General features: G+C 40.9%; 1 protein-coding gene across 1 annotated transcript; it reads right to left on the bottom strand.

Annotated features, from left to right (window-relative positions):
• Positions 1-8,785: 8,785 nt before the first annotated feature.
• Positions 8,786-13,969, bottom strand: alkal2b (ALK and LTK ligand 2b). Its single transcript, XM_066641290.1, has 6 exons — positions 13,233-13,969; positions 12,309-12,603; positions 11,452-11,505; positions 11,251-11,331; positions 10,985-11,058; positions 8,786-9,479 (listed from the first exon to the last, which is right to left on the bottom strand). The coding sequence occupies exons 2-5, from the start codon at positions 12,556-12,558 to the stop codon at positions 10,994-10,996; spliced, it is 450 nt and encodes a 149-aa protein (XP_066497387.1). The 5' UTR covers positions 12,559-12,603; positions 13,233-13,969; the 3' UTR covers positions 8,786-9,479; positions 10,985-10,993.
• Between the last annotated feature and the right edge of the window lie 3,477 nt (positions 13,970-17,446).

Genomic DNA, 17,446 nt, shown 5'->3' with positions numbered 1-17,446 from the left:
CCCAAGTCACGGTAAAGTTTTCATATAAAGGACTTATTGTTTTGCCAGATGTGAACACCATATTGTATAAAATAGATTGGAACAAAGTGTGTGTATTTTTTGAAAGGTGTGTTGACTACAGCCGCTAACTTTGATCATTTTTCGATCAGGCGACGCTTGGACAGGGAAAATGACGTCAGGTTGGAAAAAAAAAATCAGGACCCCTGGAGGGCTACCACCCCAAAGCAGCAGCGTGTCCAGTGAACTCTTGAAATTAAAAAGATGGTCAAAATTAATTTAATCTCTGTACATCTGTTATAATACCCCTTTATTTTAGTTTTGTTTATATGTTTTATGCATTTTTAATTGTATATTAATAGCTGCTTTGTTCAGTATAAATATTTTTATGGACAAAATACATAGTGTGCGTGTGTTTATTTGCATATGTGTGTATATGAGAGTGAGTAATAAACCAGAGCATTAAATAGGAACAGGTCTCAGGGCATATCTACTGGACAGTCATCAGCTTTGGGCTTAAGTTATGAATATAATACATTTCTCATGTCAGCCATGTTTGTTGTGGCTTATCAAACTCCCATCATTTTTTAAGTGTTAGCTTTAGCAAGTTTCTGCAGACAATTTTTTATTTTATTTTATTTTTTTTTAGTGATGAGAAACAGCAAGAGGGAGCATTACATTTTTTATTGTTACAGGGGCCATTTTTAATAACTTTTTTATGTGGTTTTTCCTCAGGGCCACTCATGATTTTTTTTGTATTTTATGTCCCAAAAGTCTCCTGAGGTCTAATATCATAAATATTACAGTTGTAAGTGTAGTAATAACTAATTGGAGTCACTTTCATGAAGCATTTTTCTTTTTATTCGTTTATATTTTTAGTGTACAGTACCATTCATTAATCATTAGTCATTGGTGGAATAGGGCTGTTCACTGTGTATCAGCCCCCACCTCTGCACAACCCAAGTTACAGTCTCAGACACCTCAGACTAAGGCGAGAGATTCTACAAATTAACTCTCGATGAGGCCACAGCTGTTCAGTGAAAACTGTTCCAGGTGACGACCTCATGAAGCTGACTGACACATGTTACTTCATAGTTTTGAAGTTTTCCACAATTTACAATGTAGAAAATAATAAAAGAAAAACCATTGAATGAGATGTGCAAACTTTTGACTCTTACTATAACTCACCTAATGTTATTCATTTCTGATTGTATATATATAATGTGCCTCTGCGCCATCTCTTACACACTTGAAAAATGTCTGCCAAACTGGTTGTCACATGTACTTTGGCAATCAACTAAAAATGAAGTTGCCCTGGCAGAGTGCACATACACGCACACAGGAACGCAAACATGCACGCACGCAAAAGTGAATCATTGCATATGAATCACACTCCTGTGCAGTCACTAGTTTCTTATTTCCTCAAGTGCACTCCATACACATCAGACTTACAATGCAGTAGTAGCTGTCCCTGCCCCAGCGTGGAAGCCAAAATAAAGATGCACTCACTGCTCTTGTCTGGCTTTTATGCAGCCACCCCTTCAGATGTCAATCATCCACACCCAGCTATGCAAGAAATGTAACAAGTGCCTCTTTCTCCCAGTCTGCTTACCTGTGTCTGAGGTCTGGAAAATACACCTGCATGTTACATAAACAATCCATGTGGGAAAGTGAATGGTTTTTAGTGTTAATTTAATTTCATTTAAAAAATAAAAATTAGGAAAATTATTTGCTACTAAAAATAATCATTTCAAAATGTGAATTATGACAAAATGTGTTGTACTTTTCATCAAGTAATAAATACTAAATTATAATGGGAAAGCCAGTTAATAATCCTATATTTCTTACTTGAAACAGATAATTGCAAGGAAATAAAAACAGGAAAATGCTCCATCTGTTTGTAAGGCACATTACCCTTTCTCGCTGCGCTGTCTCTGCTGCTTAGACAACTCTGGAACCACACGCTATATATAGACTCTATTTCTAAAAGCCTTTAAAAAACAGGGAGTCAATTCCCAAAGATTTTTTTTTTAAGCATCTGGGAGTCGCTCGTATCAACCATTAGCCAAGAGTTGCAACTCTTGGAGTCGATACATCCAGCCAACAGCATCCTGTGTCCACTGATGAAGAACTAGAGGCTGACCAACAAACTGCAGCAATGGATGCAGCTCTGACTTTACATCTATTAAAGGTGGACCAATGAGGTAGATGTGTCTAACAGAGTGGACAGTGTGTTTAAAAACTCCAGCAGCGCTGCTAACATTAAACATGGGGGCAGCCGTGACCTGGTGGTTGGGGAACTGAACTTGTAAAGGGAAGGTTACCGGTTCTATCCCCAGTGCCGGCGCGTCAGGACTGAAGTGCTCTTGAGCAAGGCACCTAACCCCAACTGCTCCCTGAGTCATGGCTAGGGCTGCCCACCGCTCCGGGTATGTGTGCTTACTGCCCCCTAGTGTTCACTAGTGTGTGTAAATATGTGTTTCGCTGCACGGATTGGCTTATTTTGGAGAACAAATTCCTCTTGTGTGCAAGCACAGTGGCCAATAACGTGATTCAAATTCTACTTCAAATTCTAACACACCATATGTGTTATGCTAACCATATGCTAACTATGTATGTAAACCAACAGGTGAACTCCAGTCTGTAATTGTAGAACTAATGGTCTGTGGAGCTAGTATATTGGACAATGAGTATAGAAACAAAAAGGTGACTTTAAAGTTACAGTCAAAATCAAAGTGAACAAGGCCCTTAAACCAGGACTATCTTTTCCATACCCCTCTGGTACATAGGAGCTTTTTGTTTAGAGTTTTTTTTTTCAGACATAGATTTGTCTTGAAAGAAAAGGCAAGTGGTGAATCGAGTTAGTTAAATACACTGTGACATTTTTTTGACTCATTAGAGATAAATAATGTGTCATAGCACACATGCTAGGCATGAGGGTGGACTCCTTTGCACTTTTAACAGATTAATGTCTTTGATTCCTGTTTGAACCTTGCTTAAGACGCTAGGAAATTAGCCAAGAGACAGATTTCCAGACTAAATGCTGTCAAGAAAGCAGCACAATTATAATTTGTAGAAATTTGTAGAGATAACACCATTTAGCAGTTTTAAAGGAGACATTCTCCCTCTTTTCCACAAGTGAATAAAGGTCTGGGGTCTTAATGGAACATCTGTAACCTGCTTTGACCTAAAATACCACAAGGATCAAAACTCGAGCAGCGTGTCTGGCTTTTAGCCATTTTCACTCAGTTCTCTTTTTTCTCCATTCTTGTTTTCTCTGTTTTTACCCAGTGCTCTCATTTCTCTGCACTCGTTGTGTCTGTTTTGCTTCATTTAAACTCTTTTATGTGCTCTCGCTGATTAGACAGATTCAGATGACAGGGCTGAATTCCAAAGTCTTTGCACTTGACATAGAAAGCAGTGCAAAATTAGAATTGCTCATTTTACTCCACATTTTACCTTTTTAGCAGCCCACAAAAAAAGGACTGGGAGGTCTCACTTCACAATGTATGGGTTGGTGGGCCCCAGATACACACATTAATGTGCACATGCACTGAACAAGTGATTCTTAGACAGTATTCCTTTTGGCCACCTTTTGTTGGTTTCATGTGCTTGCTTCAGCCAACGTAACACGGTGTTGACCTTTATGTTGCAGAATATGTTTAAGGCTGTGGGGTTTTTAGTGGTCAGTTGTAAAGGGTCGCTACTTTGAACATTCTCAGATCATGTGCTCCGAAACGGCCCGGTCCATTAATCAGCTTATGGAGTTCTTTGAATGCTTCGTGTCAGTTTGAGAAGATTTAATGTTTTGCAGAGGGTTGTTAACCAGTGTGAGAAACGGCGGCAGACATGTAGCAGACTTTGAGCAGAGAATGACTTATTTGGGTTTAATGGTTTTGCTGTTTATCCAGATAAACGCCTGTGTAAACGGCAAGTGTTAAACGTTAACTCATTACATTTCTGGAGGTAATTAGCAATGGGTCATCTGTGTGTTCGCAGCACTGTGTCGCGCAGACTCTACTCTGACAGTTACGGCCAAGCAAATACATAACTGTACATTGTGTCCATTGTTAATTGAATATTACACAAAAGGTAATGATAGTGATGGCATTGCATTGAGTAATTACTGTAAATAGCTTATTTACAGTAATTCTAGGGGTGAAGGGACTTGTTTCCTACCCTCCTCCAGACGTTACATAGTGCAGTTACTGCTGTGCTGAGCCTTGAGTAGCAAAAACAGATGTTCTGTTCTCCTGATTCAATTTACTGTTTAATGTACTGTTCATTTAATAAAGCTGTACTTTTTCTGTTGTTTCTGTAAATTGCCTTTGTGTATGAAAGGACCTCTATGAATAAACTTGCTTTGTCTTGCTGTTTCTAACACTGATATCAGAGCAAAGCAGCCAGAATACTTCCTCCAGTCATTGCAGTTTCATTATCAGCTTCTGTTCTGTGTAATCTCTGTAAAGTGCTAGCATATAGCGCGCTCATAACAAAGAAATATCCTCGAAGGTCTGCGTGTCTGATTTGTTGAGGATGCCTAATGTGGCAGGCTGTTGCATTCCAGATCGGATTTTTCATTTCTCTGAACCTGCTTTGTGTGTGGTCCTCTCAGTGCAATGAAGTCAGCGCACGATGTTCACGCGGCTTATCACTATGAACTGTGCTGACCTTGGTGCCATACAGGACGCCGTGTGTTTCCATCAATCTGACCTTGTCCCACTTTCTGGTCACGTGCCTGTCACCTATGGGTTAAATTAAACATTTGTGTTTAACATTAGCGCTTAGTGTTTTATTTTCGTCCTGTGAATTTGGCTCCCGCCCCAATCAAGAGTCAGACCAGCTAAACTACACTGTTGGCAGCTGAATGTAGTGGGAGTTCCCCAAAGAGAGAGAGAGAGAGAGAGAGAGAGAGAGATTGTTTCAACTGGCAAACACTCCACTAGCACATTCAACTTATAGGCGGTATTCTGGTCCTATGTTACTACCTAGGGCTGGACAATAATTCAATATCAATAAATATCACAATATAAAATGTTTCAATAACAATATGATTTTAAAAACCCTTTTTACAATATTTCAATATTCTAACGTTCATTGCAGGACGCTGCCCATAACTGTAAATTAATTCATTCATTCATTCATTCATTGTCTGTAAGCGCTTATTCAGTTCAGGGTCACGGTGGGTCCAGAGCTTACCTGGAATCACTGGGCGCAAGGCGGGAATACACCCTGAAGGGGGCAACACACACACTCACACCCATGGACACTTTTGAGGTTTTGGACTGTGGGAGGAAACCGGAGCACCCGGAGGAAACCCACGCGGACACAAGGAGAACACACTAACTCCTCACAGACAGTAACCAGGAGCGGGACTCAAACAAAAAAAGTTTACAGTGATGTCATGTTTCTTGTTTGTTCAGGGCAGATTTTCTGTGGCTTTTATGTTGTTTATATTAATATTGGAATTATATCGTATTGACTGAAATTTAGAAATATATAATTAGTGATATAGCTTTTGCCCATATCGTCCAGCCCTATTACTACCTATAGAAATAAACAAAATCTTGTTATATTTAGTTCATATTAATTATTTTCAGCATTTTATAGTTTTAGTTTGGATATGTAGACTCCACAGATCTGCCATAATATTAAAAACATGCTCAACATTGCTTAGGTCCGCCACAAAGATGAAGGTGTCATGTGCTATTGACACCAAGATTTTAACAGCAGATCCTGAGGTAGGAATTTTGCGGCCAGATCAACACAGTTTAATTTAAAACACTTATTCATATCCTCACTGTTAAGCAAGCTAGAAAAAAAAAGATCCAGTCTTGTTCTAATGGTTAGAGGACCATGCTTGGTACTAGGGCTAGGTTGCCAGTTCAATCCCCAGGACCAGCAGGAACATCCATGGCTGAAGTGCCCTTGAGCAGGGCACTAATGCCCCAAATGCTCAGCTCTGGGTGTGTGTTCACAGCCGCTAGTGTAATATTGTGTGTGTGTGTGTGTGTGTGTTCATGGCCAGAGATGGGTTAAATGCGGAAGACACATTTATAGGCAGCATTCTGGTCGTTGCACATTATAGGTTCAGTGTTTGTATGCAACAAACCCCCACATTGTATATGTGCAAAAAACTGAATGTCTCAGGCTTCATCTCTGTGCTTTTCTGGCTGAGAAACAACATCTGGAGACATTTAAATTGTGAAGAGATTTCCAATTGTTGAAAAGCATGAAAAAAATGAGGATATAGCTCTATTCCTGCTCCATATGTGAATAATATTGTCTTATTTTTGCTGTCACAAATTACCTAAGGTGGAACTTATTTGAAATTCGGGAGACTTCTAACTGCACGAAAATAATCTCAGACGGAAGTGCTACAAAACTAAACAGCACGAGTTACAAAGGAGTTTCTCTGGTAAGCATACAGGGAATAAAAAATGTAAAGGCAAGTTAGACTTCAGCCATATACAAACTGAACTTCTTACTCAACATACAGTTCCACCGTGAAAGATACGCAGCCTTTCTATGTTGCCTTTAATTCTTTGCACTACAGTGATACTTCACAAATCAATGGGCCTTGTGTGCCTGTGATCCTGTTGCCGTATCACCAGTTGTGCGTCTTTGGACCATTTTGGAGGTGTGGTACACCTCACAAGACCTACCATTTTGGAGCTGCTCTGAACTTAGCCATGACAAATGAACCTTTGTTCTTCCTTACCCTCTCCCATTTTCCTTGCTTTCAACATCAGTTTACAGAACTGCCTGGTCATTTGCTGCCTCAAATATCCCACCCCTTGACAGATGCCATGGTCAGTGGCTTTAATGTTGTGGCAGATTGGTGTGTATTCATTTTCAAATATGTATGTATAAAGACTAGCACATGAAGACATGCAGAGCACCCTGAGGTACTATTGCATAAACTGCTTTGAAAAAGCACATTCACGTCATGTGCTATTGACCCTTACAGGGTTTGAGATCTAATGGCAGGGGAAAAGCATTTCGTAACTTGTGTCAGCTCAGTGTACAAGTGGAATATGAGGCTACCTTTCATCATAGACAGCTTCTCTTTGCCTACATGCCTCGATTAAACACATTAGATGCCTGTCTGGCTCCGTTCTGAAAAGTAATCTTCCCTCTTCGCTCCCCTTCATGTTGTCATTCACAGTTACCGGCTAACTTCACACGAAAGCTCCCTTTGAAATGTCTCTTTATGAATATATTTATATATATCTGTTTACAGATTGTGCTTGTGAATTTAGCCTCTAATGTGCTTAAGTGCATGTTTCTATTGAGGCTTTTCTCTTGTGTATCTCTTGATTATACAAATTCTGTAAACTTGTTAGCGTGAGCGCTAACGTGGCATGTCTGGGCACATTGCACAGGCTAGATCTGTGGGCGCTGTGGGCTAGGGGCCTCATGCTTGCCAATAGCAGGCCTTGTAGCTTGCAGGAAAGTAGGAGAAAGTTGTCTAGAAAGTAAGGCTAATTCACAGTCAAATACAGATTCCGTTAGCGGGTATGCAAGTGTCCCAGTTATCAGTCTAGCTGTGCTTTATATCTGTCTGATTTGCTAAAACATTTAGCATGAAATGCTCATCTGTGCCTTGTGTAATAGCAGTAACATGACCACTGATTGGTCCAGCATGCGCGCAGCACTGCTGTTATGAATGTACATTATCGGTCAAACACACTTTTCCTTTGAATGGATCAGACTTGACTTTCTTGAGAAATCAGACAGGGAGAATAAGAGTTAATGTAAGTCATGCTCTCCAAATGCCTCCGGGGCAGTCTCACAGCACTTGAGCAGACTTTGTGCCAAGCATTACTCCCCAAAAAGAATGATTCACATTGCAGCAGGTTCCTCCAGTGGCATTATTAAGTATATGTCTCACAGCTATTTTCAGAGGCAATTTGTCTGGGTAATACATGTCCAATAAAGTTAGCGTAGCATGGAACTAAACTTTAATGCTTAAAGGTGCAGTAGGCAAGTTTATTTCATGTTCTGGCTATTACAATTTCACCATAAATACCATAAAGAAGATGGTTAAAATAGTTTAAGCAATAGCTTTATATTTAGCTTCAGCAATAGCTTTAGATTTTTTATAGACACCCTGAAAAACAGACCTGGAGCATCTTTATTGTTGTGGTTCACTTGCTTGACCACTGGAGGTCACTTTGACTAATGCAGAGCTGGACGATATGGCCAATATATTACTTAAGTTTGGTCAATACAGTTCTATTATTGATATGAACAATATAAGTGCAATAACTGCCAAAAACCAATAAGCATTATGACATTGGCATCAAACCCAATCCACTCAGTTTAATCAATATTAGTATTTTTAATCTAACTTTAAAATTGAGTACAATGAACTGCAGGCAGCATTTATATTGCGATTGTTAGATACTGAATTATTGACCAGCCTTACACTGAGGTATTAGTCAAAATTCAGGATGCGAAAGCTCTATGTGAACTTCTATAACACGGACAGGCACTGCGGTGAACTGTCTACTGCAACTTTATATCATTAATTTTGGTGGTAACGTGGTCACGTTTTCAGAGTCATATTAAACTGCTAGCCCTCTGAGAAATAATTAAGTTCCTGTGGTGTACTGATAATCATTGTTTTTAGTGTCACAATATCTGACAAGCATTATCCATCCATCTTTAAAGCCAAGCACAACTAAAACTAGCTCCTACCACATGGCCAACGAAGACGCTTTCATAACTCACCACACACTCCATTATATAACAAACATGTTTATTTAAAGATCAAATACCCTCTGATTTTTACATTATGTACATATTGCACTCTAGCTGGGGTGTTTATACGTTTCACAACAGCAACTGACAATAGCTTGAATATATAAATAGAGCATATATACTATAGGACATTCATATTCAGGAGAAAGCTGACTTCTTGTCTTTCATAGAAGAAACTGCGCCCAGCACTGTTCGTCACCAGTCTCCGCCGAAAGAAATGTCTTGCAAATGAATTGAAAAAACAAATAAAAATAAAGGCAAGTATTCACCATGCAGTTCATAATTCAATCACTGGATCGAGGGGATTCGGTTGTCTATGTGGTGTAACTGAGGCTGTCAAAAACACTAGACCAGAAGCTAAAGTGAGCTAGACTACTGGGAAAACCACTTGTGAAGGCAAATCAACTGACATTAAAGCATTTGCAGTCGACTGTGTAGTCCACAGTCTTTTGGCAGCAGGATATCTGTTCTTTTGCTTCTCTGAAAGCATCGTCTTCACTTGCACCATAAGAGTTATCCGAGAGTTCAGCGATGGCGTTGATTCCGCCCGTCCATCAAGACTGGCACGATTCTGTATGTAGTAATCTACAGAGGCGTTTCATTCATTTGAAAATAACGGCGATGACAAATATGGATATGAGTTCATATGACTTCCCTGTTCTTCTCCAAGGCACTTTTTTTCTTGGTTCTCTTTGTGTCTTTAGGGCTGTTGATGTCTGCAAAAGGGAGACAATCATGGAGAATTAGTGAAGTTCAGTCTCAGTTACAGATGGACTCTGTAATAGCAGCTTTAACAACGGTGTAACAACTGTTGATGTGGTCACACGTGCAGATGGACTACAGAAATGCGTATATGTACCAACTAATAACTTGTACTATGTGTAGTACATTTTAGCAATGAATATATCACCGGTACCAACATGTTCTGGTGCATGTAATTTTACACTACTTTACAGAAACAGTTCATATACAGTGAGGCTTTCCCAATATCACAGCACTAAAAAGACACAAAGACATCAGTTCCAGCATCCTGTCTCAGACTGTCTCATAGTGTGATGTGTTCTAACTGCACACTTACTTTTGGAAATATATATATATATATATATATATATGTGCGTGTGTGTGTGTGTGTGTGTGTGTTTTATATATGGTATAACGCACAATGATTCTGTGTACACTCAGGACCCAAAGCCACCCTTGACAACATAAAGCAGTTGCAGAAAATGAATACATTATTTAATGAATGATGTCTTCTTTAAACATGATTTTTAAATCTAAGTACAGCAATTAGTCTCATATGTGGGCACAGACTATGAGGCCTGTTACAGTAATCACATAATTGACGTATTGTACAGTATGTGGATATTACCTCAACCATTTTTGCTGACTTCAGTATCCCCCATTGTGTTTAAAGAAATGTTTGTTTACAAAAGAACACATTTTCCCAGTGTTTTAACCACTGCCTCTGTCCTGTTCTCCGGTTTTCCCTGGTCTCTCTGTTCTGGAGCCGTTATGTAGATTTCTTGAAAAACACTTGTTTTATTTAATTTATGTTATAGCCATTTGGGATATTTAAATATTTTTATATTAAAATTACAATGTCTGAATATGCCATAATATTACCTTTATATCAGTGGTATAAAACGGTCTTAAAAAGCAATAATTTGGTATTCCTGGGACAATATATCGATTTAAAAAACTCTATTGTGACATTCCTACACATTTCACTCACTGAAGCAGTTAACTTTTTAAGCTGTATAACTTTCACCATAGTTACTAAATATTTAGTCAGTAGGATTTACAGCTGGGTAACGGCTGTACCACACAATGCACAACAACGTAATCAGTGTTTAACTGAGAGCCAATATGTAGCTATGCTATTTTTACCTTTAGAGGACACGTTTTATATTGCCTTTCCCATCAAACTTTGACCCATATCCTAACATCCTCTAAGTCTACTTTTGCAGTTTTATAACTTCACTTTTATTACATTTTGCTTTACTCTGCTCCACATCTTCCACAGTTCTGCGAAGTGAGTATGGGCTGTGTTTATGTACGGTTTAAAGAAACCAGCATCTAATGGGCAGGCTACTGATAAGCCTTGTGCAGAGATAAGGCAATGGGTGTACATTTTATATGGCCTCTGAGAAAACCCCTAACATGCCCCAGTGAAGAACAAGCGTGACATCATTACACTGTATACTCTGAGTTAACCATTCACCTGTAAGGTCTATCCCTCGGAGCACCGCTGACTGCCTGCTAACCTCGTGAGTAGCCGAGCACATCGTTTATAATCTGCAACATTAAAGTACAAAAAGACAGGTCGTGAGCATATGTTACATACGTACAGTAGAGCTTCAAAACACAGTGTCTGAGGCAATTCATCATCATCACCATATTTAAAATGAGAAGATCAAATACTGGACTCATACTACAGCAACCCTTATGGTAAAAGTGTATCATGGTATGTAGGGTGGTGTCACTCACAGGCTGGTATCGTGCAGTCCCTGGTATTATGATAAAGTCTATAAAAGTGTTTGCTGCATTTGGGGCTAAAATAGAGAGGACCTGAAACATACAGAAAACAAAACAAACAAAAAAAGCATGATTAAATAGACACAACACAACATAGCAGAGTGTAGCACATTATGAATCTATTGAACACACACACACACACACACTGCTCACCTGTTAAATGCTTCAGGAACTTTTCCTTTTGCCGCAGATCTCTAGGAAAGACCTCTGTTGAAGTAAAGAAATCAATAAGCCAGAGTTATTATTGATACAAATGATGCTAAGGCATCACAATCTAGACTAGACACGATTAGAAAATTGTTATTGTGGTGCTACAAAAGTAATCTACACCAAAGACAGACTCTAGAACCTTTCACCCATATAACAGCAGTGACCTGAACGTACAGGATTCAAAAAGTCACATTTTCCAAATGAACAAACGGACAAGAGAGACACGTGTGCTTGAGTTTAATGAATGCCCAAAGCAAACAGTGTGATAAGAATCGTACATAAGATTTTGGACAAACTATGTGTTGATTTTCTAAGTGAACAATGCTACATCTTCCACACAGAACACACTTCTGCAGCATTTGACACATCACTATTGGCTCTGTTTATAACCCACTGGGGAACGTCTAAAGAGTTTAAAGAGAAATGTGTCCTGTGCCAAATATATTGCACATTTCATTTTTTAAATGTTTTAAATAACCTCTGTAAATACATAAAAATTGTGCAGTACCATGTAACATATTGAACAGAAGACTCTTGCTTAGAGGCTGCATTAACACTACACTGACTGTGTAAAAATGTCCAGCCTAAGATATTTAAGTTACAACGTATATAAAACCTTATATATACAGATAAAGAGCATACAAAATCACCACTGCCCAAAGAACCCCATGTATCTCCAAATTGAAAAAAAACAAAACATGGAAGTAATTTTGGAGCATTTCTATTGGTCAATTCATGACATTTTCAAATGTTCCCAAAACGTGAAGGACACAGCTGCTGTGTTCAAACGGGTTACCTACCCAGTATTTGATCATGCTGATAGGACTTGTTCACTTCATTCCCTTCCCTGGTCTCTATGGAGTAGTTCCTTCTGGGGGGCTGCTGCTCACTGACCGGCCTGTTGTCCGCAAGCTGCTGCTGGGAAACTCTGCCCGAGTCTAACAGCAGCTCCAGCAGGCTACTGCCTTCCCTGCTGCCTTTCCTGCATGAGCCAGCAGTAAGGATGACCAGCAGGAGTCCCACACAGACCGGGGAGCGCAGTGTCCTCATAATGAGCGGCGGGCAAATGTGAGACCTCCTCGGTGCCCTCTGGCCCTGCAAACACAACAGGGATTTGGTTAAGGGCCCTGCCCAAGTTTCAACTCTGTTTGGACTCCTATTATTAGAGCCGTGTGCAAAAGTTTGGGCTCACTAACAGGGTACACACTTCTGCTGCTGCGTATTGGCCAGCTATATCCTTCTGAAAACGGGGATGGGGTCTGAGCTGAAGTTATGGCATATTTAGTGTTTTATTATTATTAGAACTATGATTATTAGTCTGCAGTTTATAAATGAGCTCCCTGTAGCGTGTCCCCAAATTTACACATCATTTGACCAAAGATGTCCAAACTGACCTCTGATAGCTGGCCCTTTTGTTCTCCTTGAGTGGCACAGTCTATATCTGAAGGAATGAGATACATTTTAGCTGCGCACTGGTTAGAATTCCTTCGCCACCTCTCAACCTTGGCATGCAGTGGAGAACGCAAGCATGTGGCCCGGCCACTGGGAGACCTAGAGCGCTAGCAATAGACTACTCTCTGCAGTGAAGGTGCAGAACATACAGCGCGTACTGGGCAGCTTGTTGAGTATCGCGGCAGCAGGTCATTGCGCTTTTACGCGCGACCCCCCCACCCCGGGCAAACAAACCCAAGCTCGCATAACAGTGGGTAAAGGAGGCTGATTACCTGCTTGGATCCTTTGGAGCCGGTGTCCCGGGCCTTCCCAGAGTCTCCCCTGGTTTTAAGACTTAATGCAACTCCCTCTTTCTGAAGCCACCCTCGGCTCTAGCACACCATGCCGGCAGCCGGGTCTGTTTTCTACGTGTACAAGGTACTTGAGTACTCAAACACTTCTTTGTATTCCTCTCCCTCTCCCAGTCCGTCTATCACTCCCTCGCTCTCTCCTTTGGCGTCTGTTGCTGAAGTTTTCCGAGCCCCCACACCACTCACTCACTCATCCGGCATGGGTGCCTTGACTTTTTATCCCCCGTCGCAGACGTAAGGAGCCGTCGTCCCATGTGGATTGTTCCATGTGGATGTCGCTGATAAAAGCTCCCCTGGAGAAGCGCATGGTAATGACTTTTGTTGCGTATAGCCCCCCTCCCCTCGCAACTCCTCGCCACCGCCTCAGAACGCGCACAGAGGGGGGGATTCCTCCATTTTCTCCAGGCAGGTCAAGTGTGTCCTCTTCGTCCTCCTCCGCTCTTCACACCTGTCCCTCCTCGCGCGGGAAACACTCCGTGTCCCTCCGCCACCAACAGGTCGTTAATCTAGTGTCCAGTCTTCCTCTCTTTCGTTGTCCAGAGTCCAGTCGTATTTCCTTTACATTGCTGGAAACGCCAGAGCTACAGACATGATTAGTGGTGATTAGGGTTAAGTAGCCGCACGGAAGGCACTTTCTCTTACCTACAGCGAGAGAGAGTGTGTGTGCGCGTGTGTGTGTATGTGTGTGTGTGTGTATATTGAGTAAAGGCCCTTCTCGCTCGCTTTCGTTTACACAAGCCCCAACATTTTACCACTCCCTCTTTTCTCCCCAGGGTCAGCCCTAAATTCACGGCGAGGTGGACCACCTCCAGCCTGCCACCACAGCCTTTCCTCGTGCTAATCAGGATTATAAAGCTTGGGGAAGTATTATTAAACATGGTGGAGTGGTAGATTAAGCAGCACTGCTTCTGAAGAGACACAAGTGGCTCAACAGTGCCACACAGTGAGGCTAAATATAGACTGAATTACAAATTGAACTTTTGTAGGAGTAGAGAACTTCTATGGGATCATCTACAGCCCGCACTTGTCCTATGAAATGGAGCCCATAGATGATATATTATATATGTATAATGTTTTCATGTATGTCCCCTTACACATGGAAGGGAATGTGCTTATAACATAAAACATCCATTCATTTTTATCTGTAACCAACTCATCCTGCCCACCTGGAATCACTGGAGGCAAAGCAGGGGCACCCCCTGGACATGCTGCCAGTCCATCACCTTCAGAAAGCAGTGATTTGTTTGAATACTCTGTATCTGTTACACTGCAAGCCATACAACAGCACTGTACCCTAGGTTTTACCTCATGAATTTGACCAGTTTTCAAATAATTATTTCAGTTTTGATGTCAGCAATGTAGTTCTATTAGGGGGTGGTGTCCACTGGTCCGCTTGAGTTACCACAGATGCAGCCACTGTGAAGCTCAGAAACTGAGATCCACCCCCTGGCCTTTTGCTCGTAAGCGAGGGGACGTTTTGCACCCTGCAGAGTCTGAATGGATAAAAGAAAAATGTCTGCCTCAAGAGACAACGTTAAACTCACCTGAGATGTGAACTGAAGGTGCTCACTGTGGTGAACCTAGTAAGCTCAGCTGGTAGAGCATCTGTTTGATTTGTCACACATTCAAGTTAGAGGTGCAGCCAAGACCACCGTGTTCCTCCAGGTTGGAGTTCAGAGTAGGCAGTGTGCAAAGTATCCCCTCGCTTCTCAGCAAGGCTGCTCTGTTTCCTCCAAGTTGGAGTTTCCCCTAGCCAGTATAATCTCAGTTTCTGAGTTTCAGAGTTTCTTGGATTGTGAGGGGTCTGCGAGGAGCGTGTTGTGTAGCCCTTTTCCACCAAAGCAGAACTGGTTGGGTTCCTGTTCCCGAACCTAATTTGGAACTGTTTGGTGCGTGTTCACTAATATAAATTGGTTCACAAACCAGTATAAAAAGAAACGTTTCTTCCCAGCTGGAAGCAAAGAGTAGGTTCTTCAATGCACACAGTGACAGCGTCTGTAGGTGTGAAGCCCCTGAAAGAACACAGAAACCAACCTGAAACCAGAAATAAAACTTTTGCTTATGCACAGCTCACAACTCATTATCATTTACACACTCTATGACCCTGGTTCTGGCACAGAATTCAGCCGCAGTGACGCTGGAATATTGCAACCACTCTGATGACATGTCCTTGGTTCCCAGCAAAACTGGTGGAATCGATGGGTGCTGCTTGATTTTCCCTGTTGACACTGAATAGAACATAAAATTGGAATCAAATATTTCTTTTTACGGTTAATATGCTGCCTTCTGTAAGGAATCTTCACTTTCTCACCACGTCCCTTTCCCTCCTTTCAGCCCATATTTGTACCCCCACCATGCTTGGTGTAGCAATACGATTAGTGTTTCTTGTGAATGAGCTCTTCCTGCCTCCCTTATTTTATCACCTGTGCTACAATAAGGGCGATAAACATAGATGGGATAGAATTCTTCAAAGCTGCCCTGTATAATCGAAAGCGTTTAAATAATCTGACATGATAAAGCACAGCAGCAAGCTCACTTAAGATAACTAGCACAAGTAATGGCAAGTCGAGAGCCACCCAACTGTGTATATAAAGTTTTAGCCTCCTTTTGTGTTGCCACCTGCATTTTTTTCTGCTCCACATAGTTGCAAGTATGGCTTCTCGTAGCTGTTTGCGCAGATCAGGGCATATACCACAAATCATCTTTTTGGATTTTGGATTATCAAAACTGTACAGATTTCAGTAAAATACAGCTGTGGTTGCCAGAATATCACAGTAAAATATATGGTCTCAATGTACAGGATATTGCAGCATGATTTTTAGTGAAAACCCATTGTATTTACATATAAAAAAAAACCAAAAGAAACTTGCCATAAAATGTACATGTAAATAGTGTGACAAATGCAAAAACTGAGATCGAGATATATCCACACTGTGAATAAACATCCTGATAGTAAACACCCTTAAACTAAAACACATCTCATCACACACTGACCTCAGGAGTGAACAGAAACACACAAACACACACAAAAAGACACTAAATAATCCCCCAATGCAACCGAGACACACACAAAAGAATAAACCCTGAAAATCGCAGAAAAAGTGATTCCTCCTCCCAGTCCTTGGTCACTTGTATTACCCATAATGCTTTGTTTATTTAAAAGAAAATAGTGTTGTCTTATTTTACTGAATACTATAATTTATGAACATAACATTGGAATAATTCATTTTTTTCAGCAGAGAAATATTCACTGCTATAGAAAGTGTATTCAAACATTTTAGTATTCAGACAGTCTTTAATTGTCATGGTTTGGCAGTTTTTCACCATAAAATAAGATTTCAGTTCATAGTGCAGTTAGTTAGTGGGTAAATCTTTGTTGAACCTGGTTTCTCCAACAAAAGGATCAATTCAATATCAAGGAAAAAGCACTCTCGCTAGTTTAAATCAACTTACCCTTAAAACGATGTCTTTTCATGGTGTTTAACAGGACAGCATGCCTTCATATCGCCCTCTATTGGTCGTTTGGGGCTGAGTGCAGTTTCCCTAATGTGAAATCCACTCATGTTGTGGAGCCTTATATTGTATACATTAGTCCAGTGCTCATCAGTTAAATTAGTAACGTGGTCTTCCCTGATAACATAAACATAACCAGAGCTTCTGAACCACATGCTAGCATCAAAAGTTTATTAATTAATTTTTACAGAGTAGTACCAGATACGCTCAGGGTTTCTACTCTGGAAAGCTGCAGATGAATGTAACATAAGTGACTGGACATTAGGGACTGGGCTTGGATTGTCCAGGGAATTTGACACAGCACAAACAGCCATGCTAATCCCCCCCACGTGTGGCCTTTATCCCTCCTCTTCACAAGCTCAGACAAACTGCCAAGCGCCTCCCATTCCTCATTATGACTCCCAACTCCCCAGTACCCATTCATCCACTACAACATTCTAGGTTCTTGTCAACATTAGCCAAATGGTTAGCATTCATGCTAGCTCTGTGTGTTCTCATTTCCCCCTGCAGCAAACACACACACAGCCTACAGGTAGAGGCTGATCCCCAAATCCACTGATCGTCTTGTAGTCATTAACTCATTATTCTTAGCTCATGCCAGTTCCCTGTCCAAAGCTTTAATC

Source organism: Hoplias malabaricus, chromosome 1, assembly GCF_029633855.1.
Source record: "Hoplias malabaricus isolate fHopMal1 chromosome 1, fHopMal1.hap1, whole genome shotgun sequence".
Lineage (NCBI taxonomy): Eukaryota > Metazoa > Chordata > Actinopteri > Characiformes > Erythrinidae > Hoplias > Hoplias malabaricus.
This window is presented reverse-complemented; position numbering and strand designations above follow the sequence as displayed.

Excerpts from the sequence above, each read along its gene's own strand:
- alkal2b (XM_066641290.1), bottom strand. The coding sequence starts at position 12,558 with ATGAGGACACTGCGCTCCCCGGTCTGTGTGGGACTCCTGCTGGTCATC. Across the intron at positions 11,506-12,308 it reads TCAGCATGATCAAATACTGG|AGGTCTTTCCTAGAGATCTG; the intron begins GTAGGTAACCCG and ends TTACTTCAACAG. Across the intron at positions 11,059-11,250 it reads GGACTGCACGATACCAGCCT|ATTATAAACGATGTGCTCGG; the intron begins GTGAGTGACACC and ends TTAATGTTGCAG.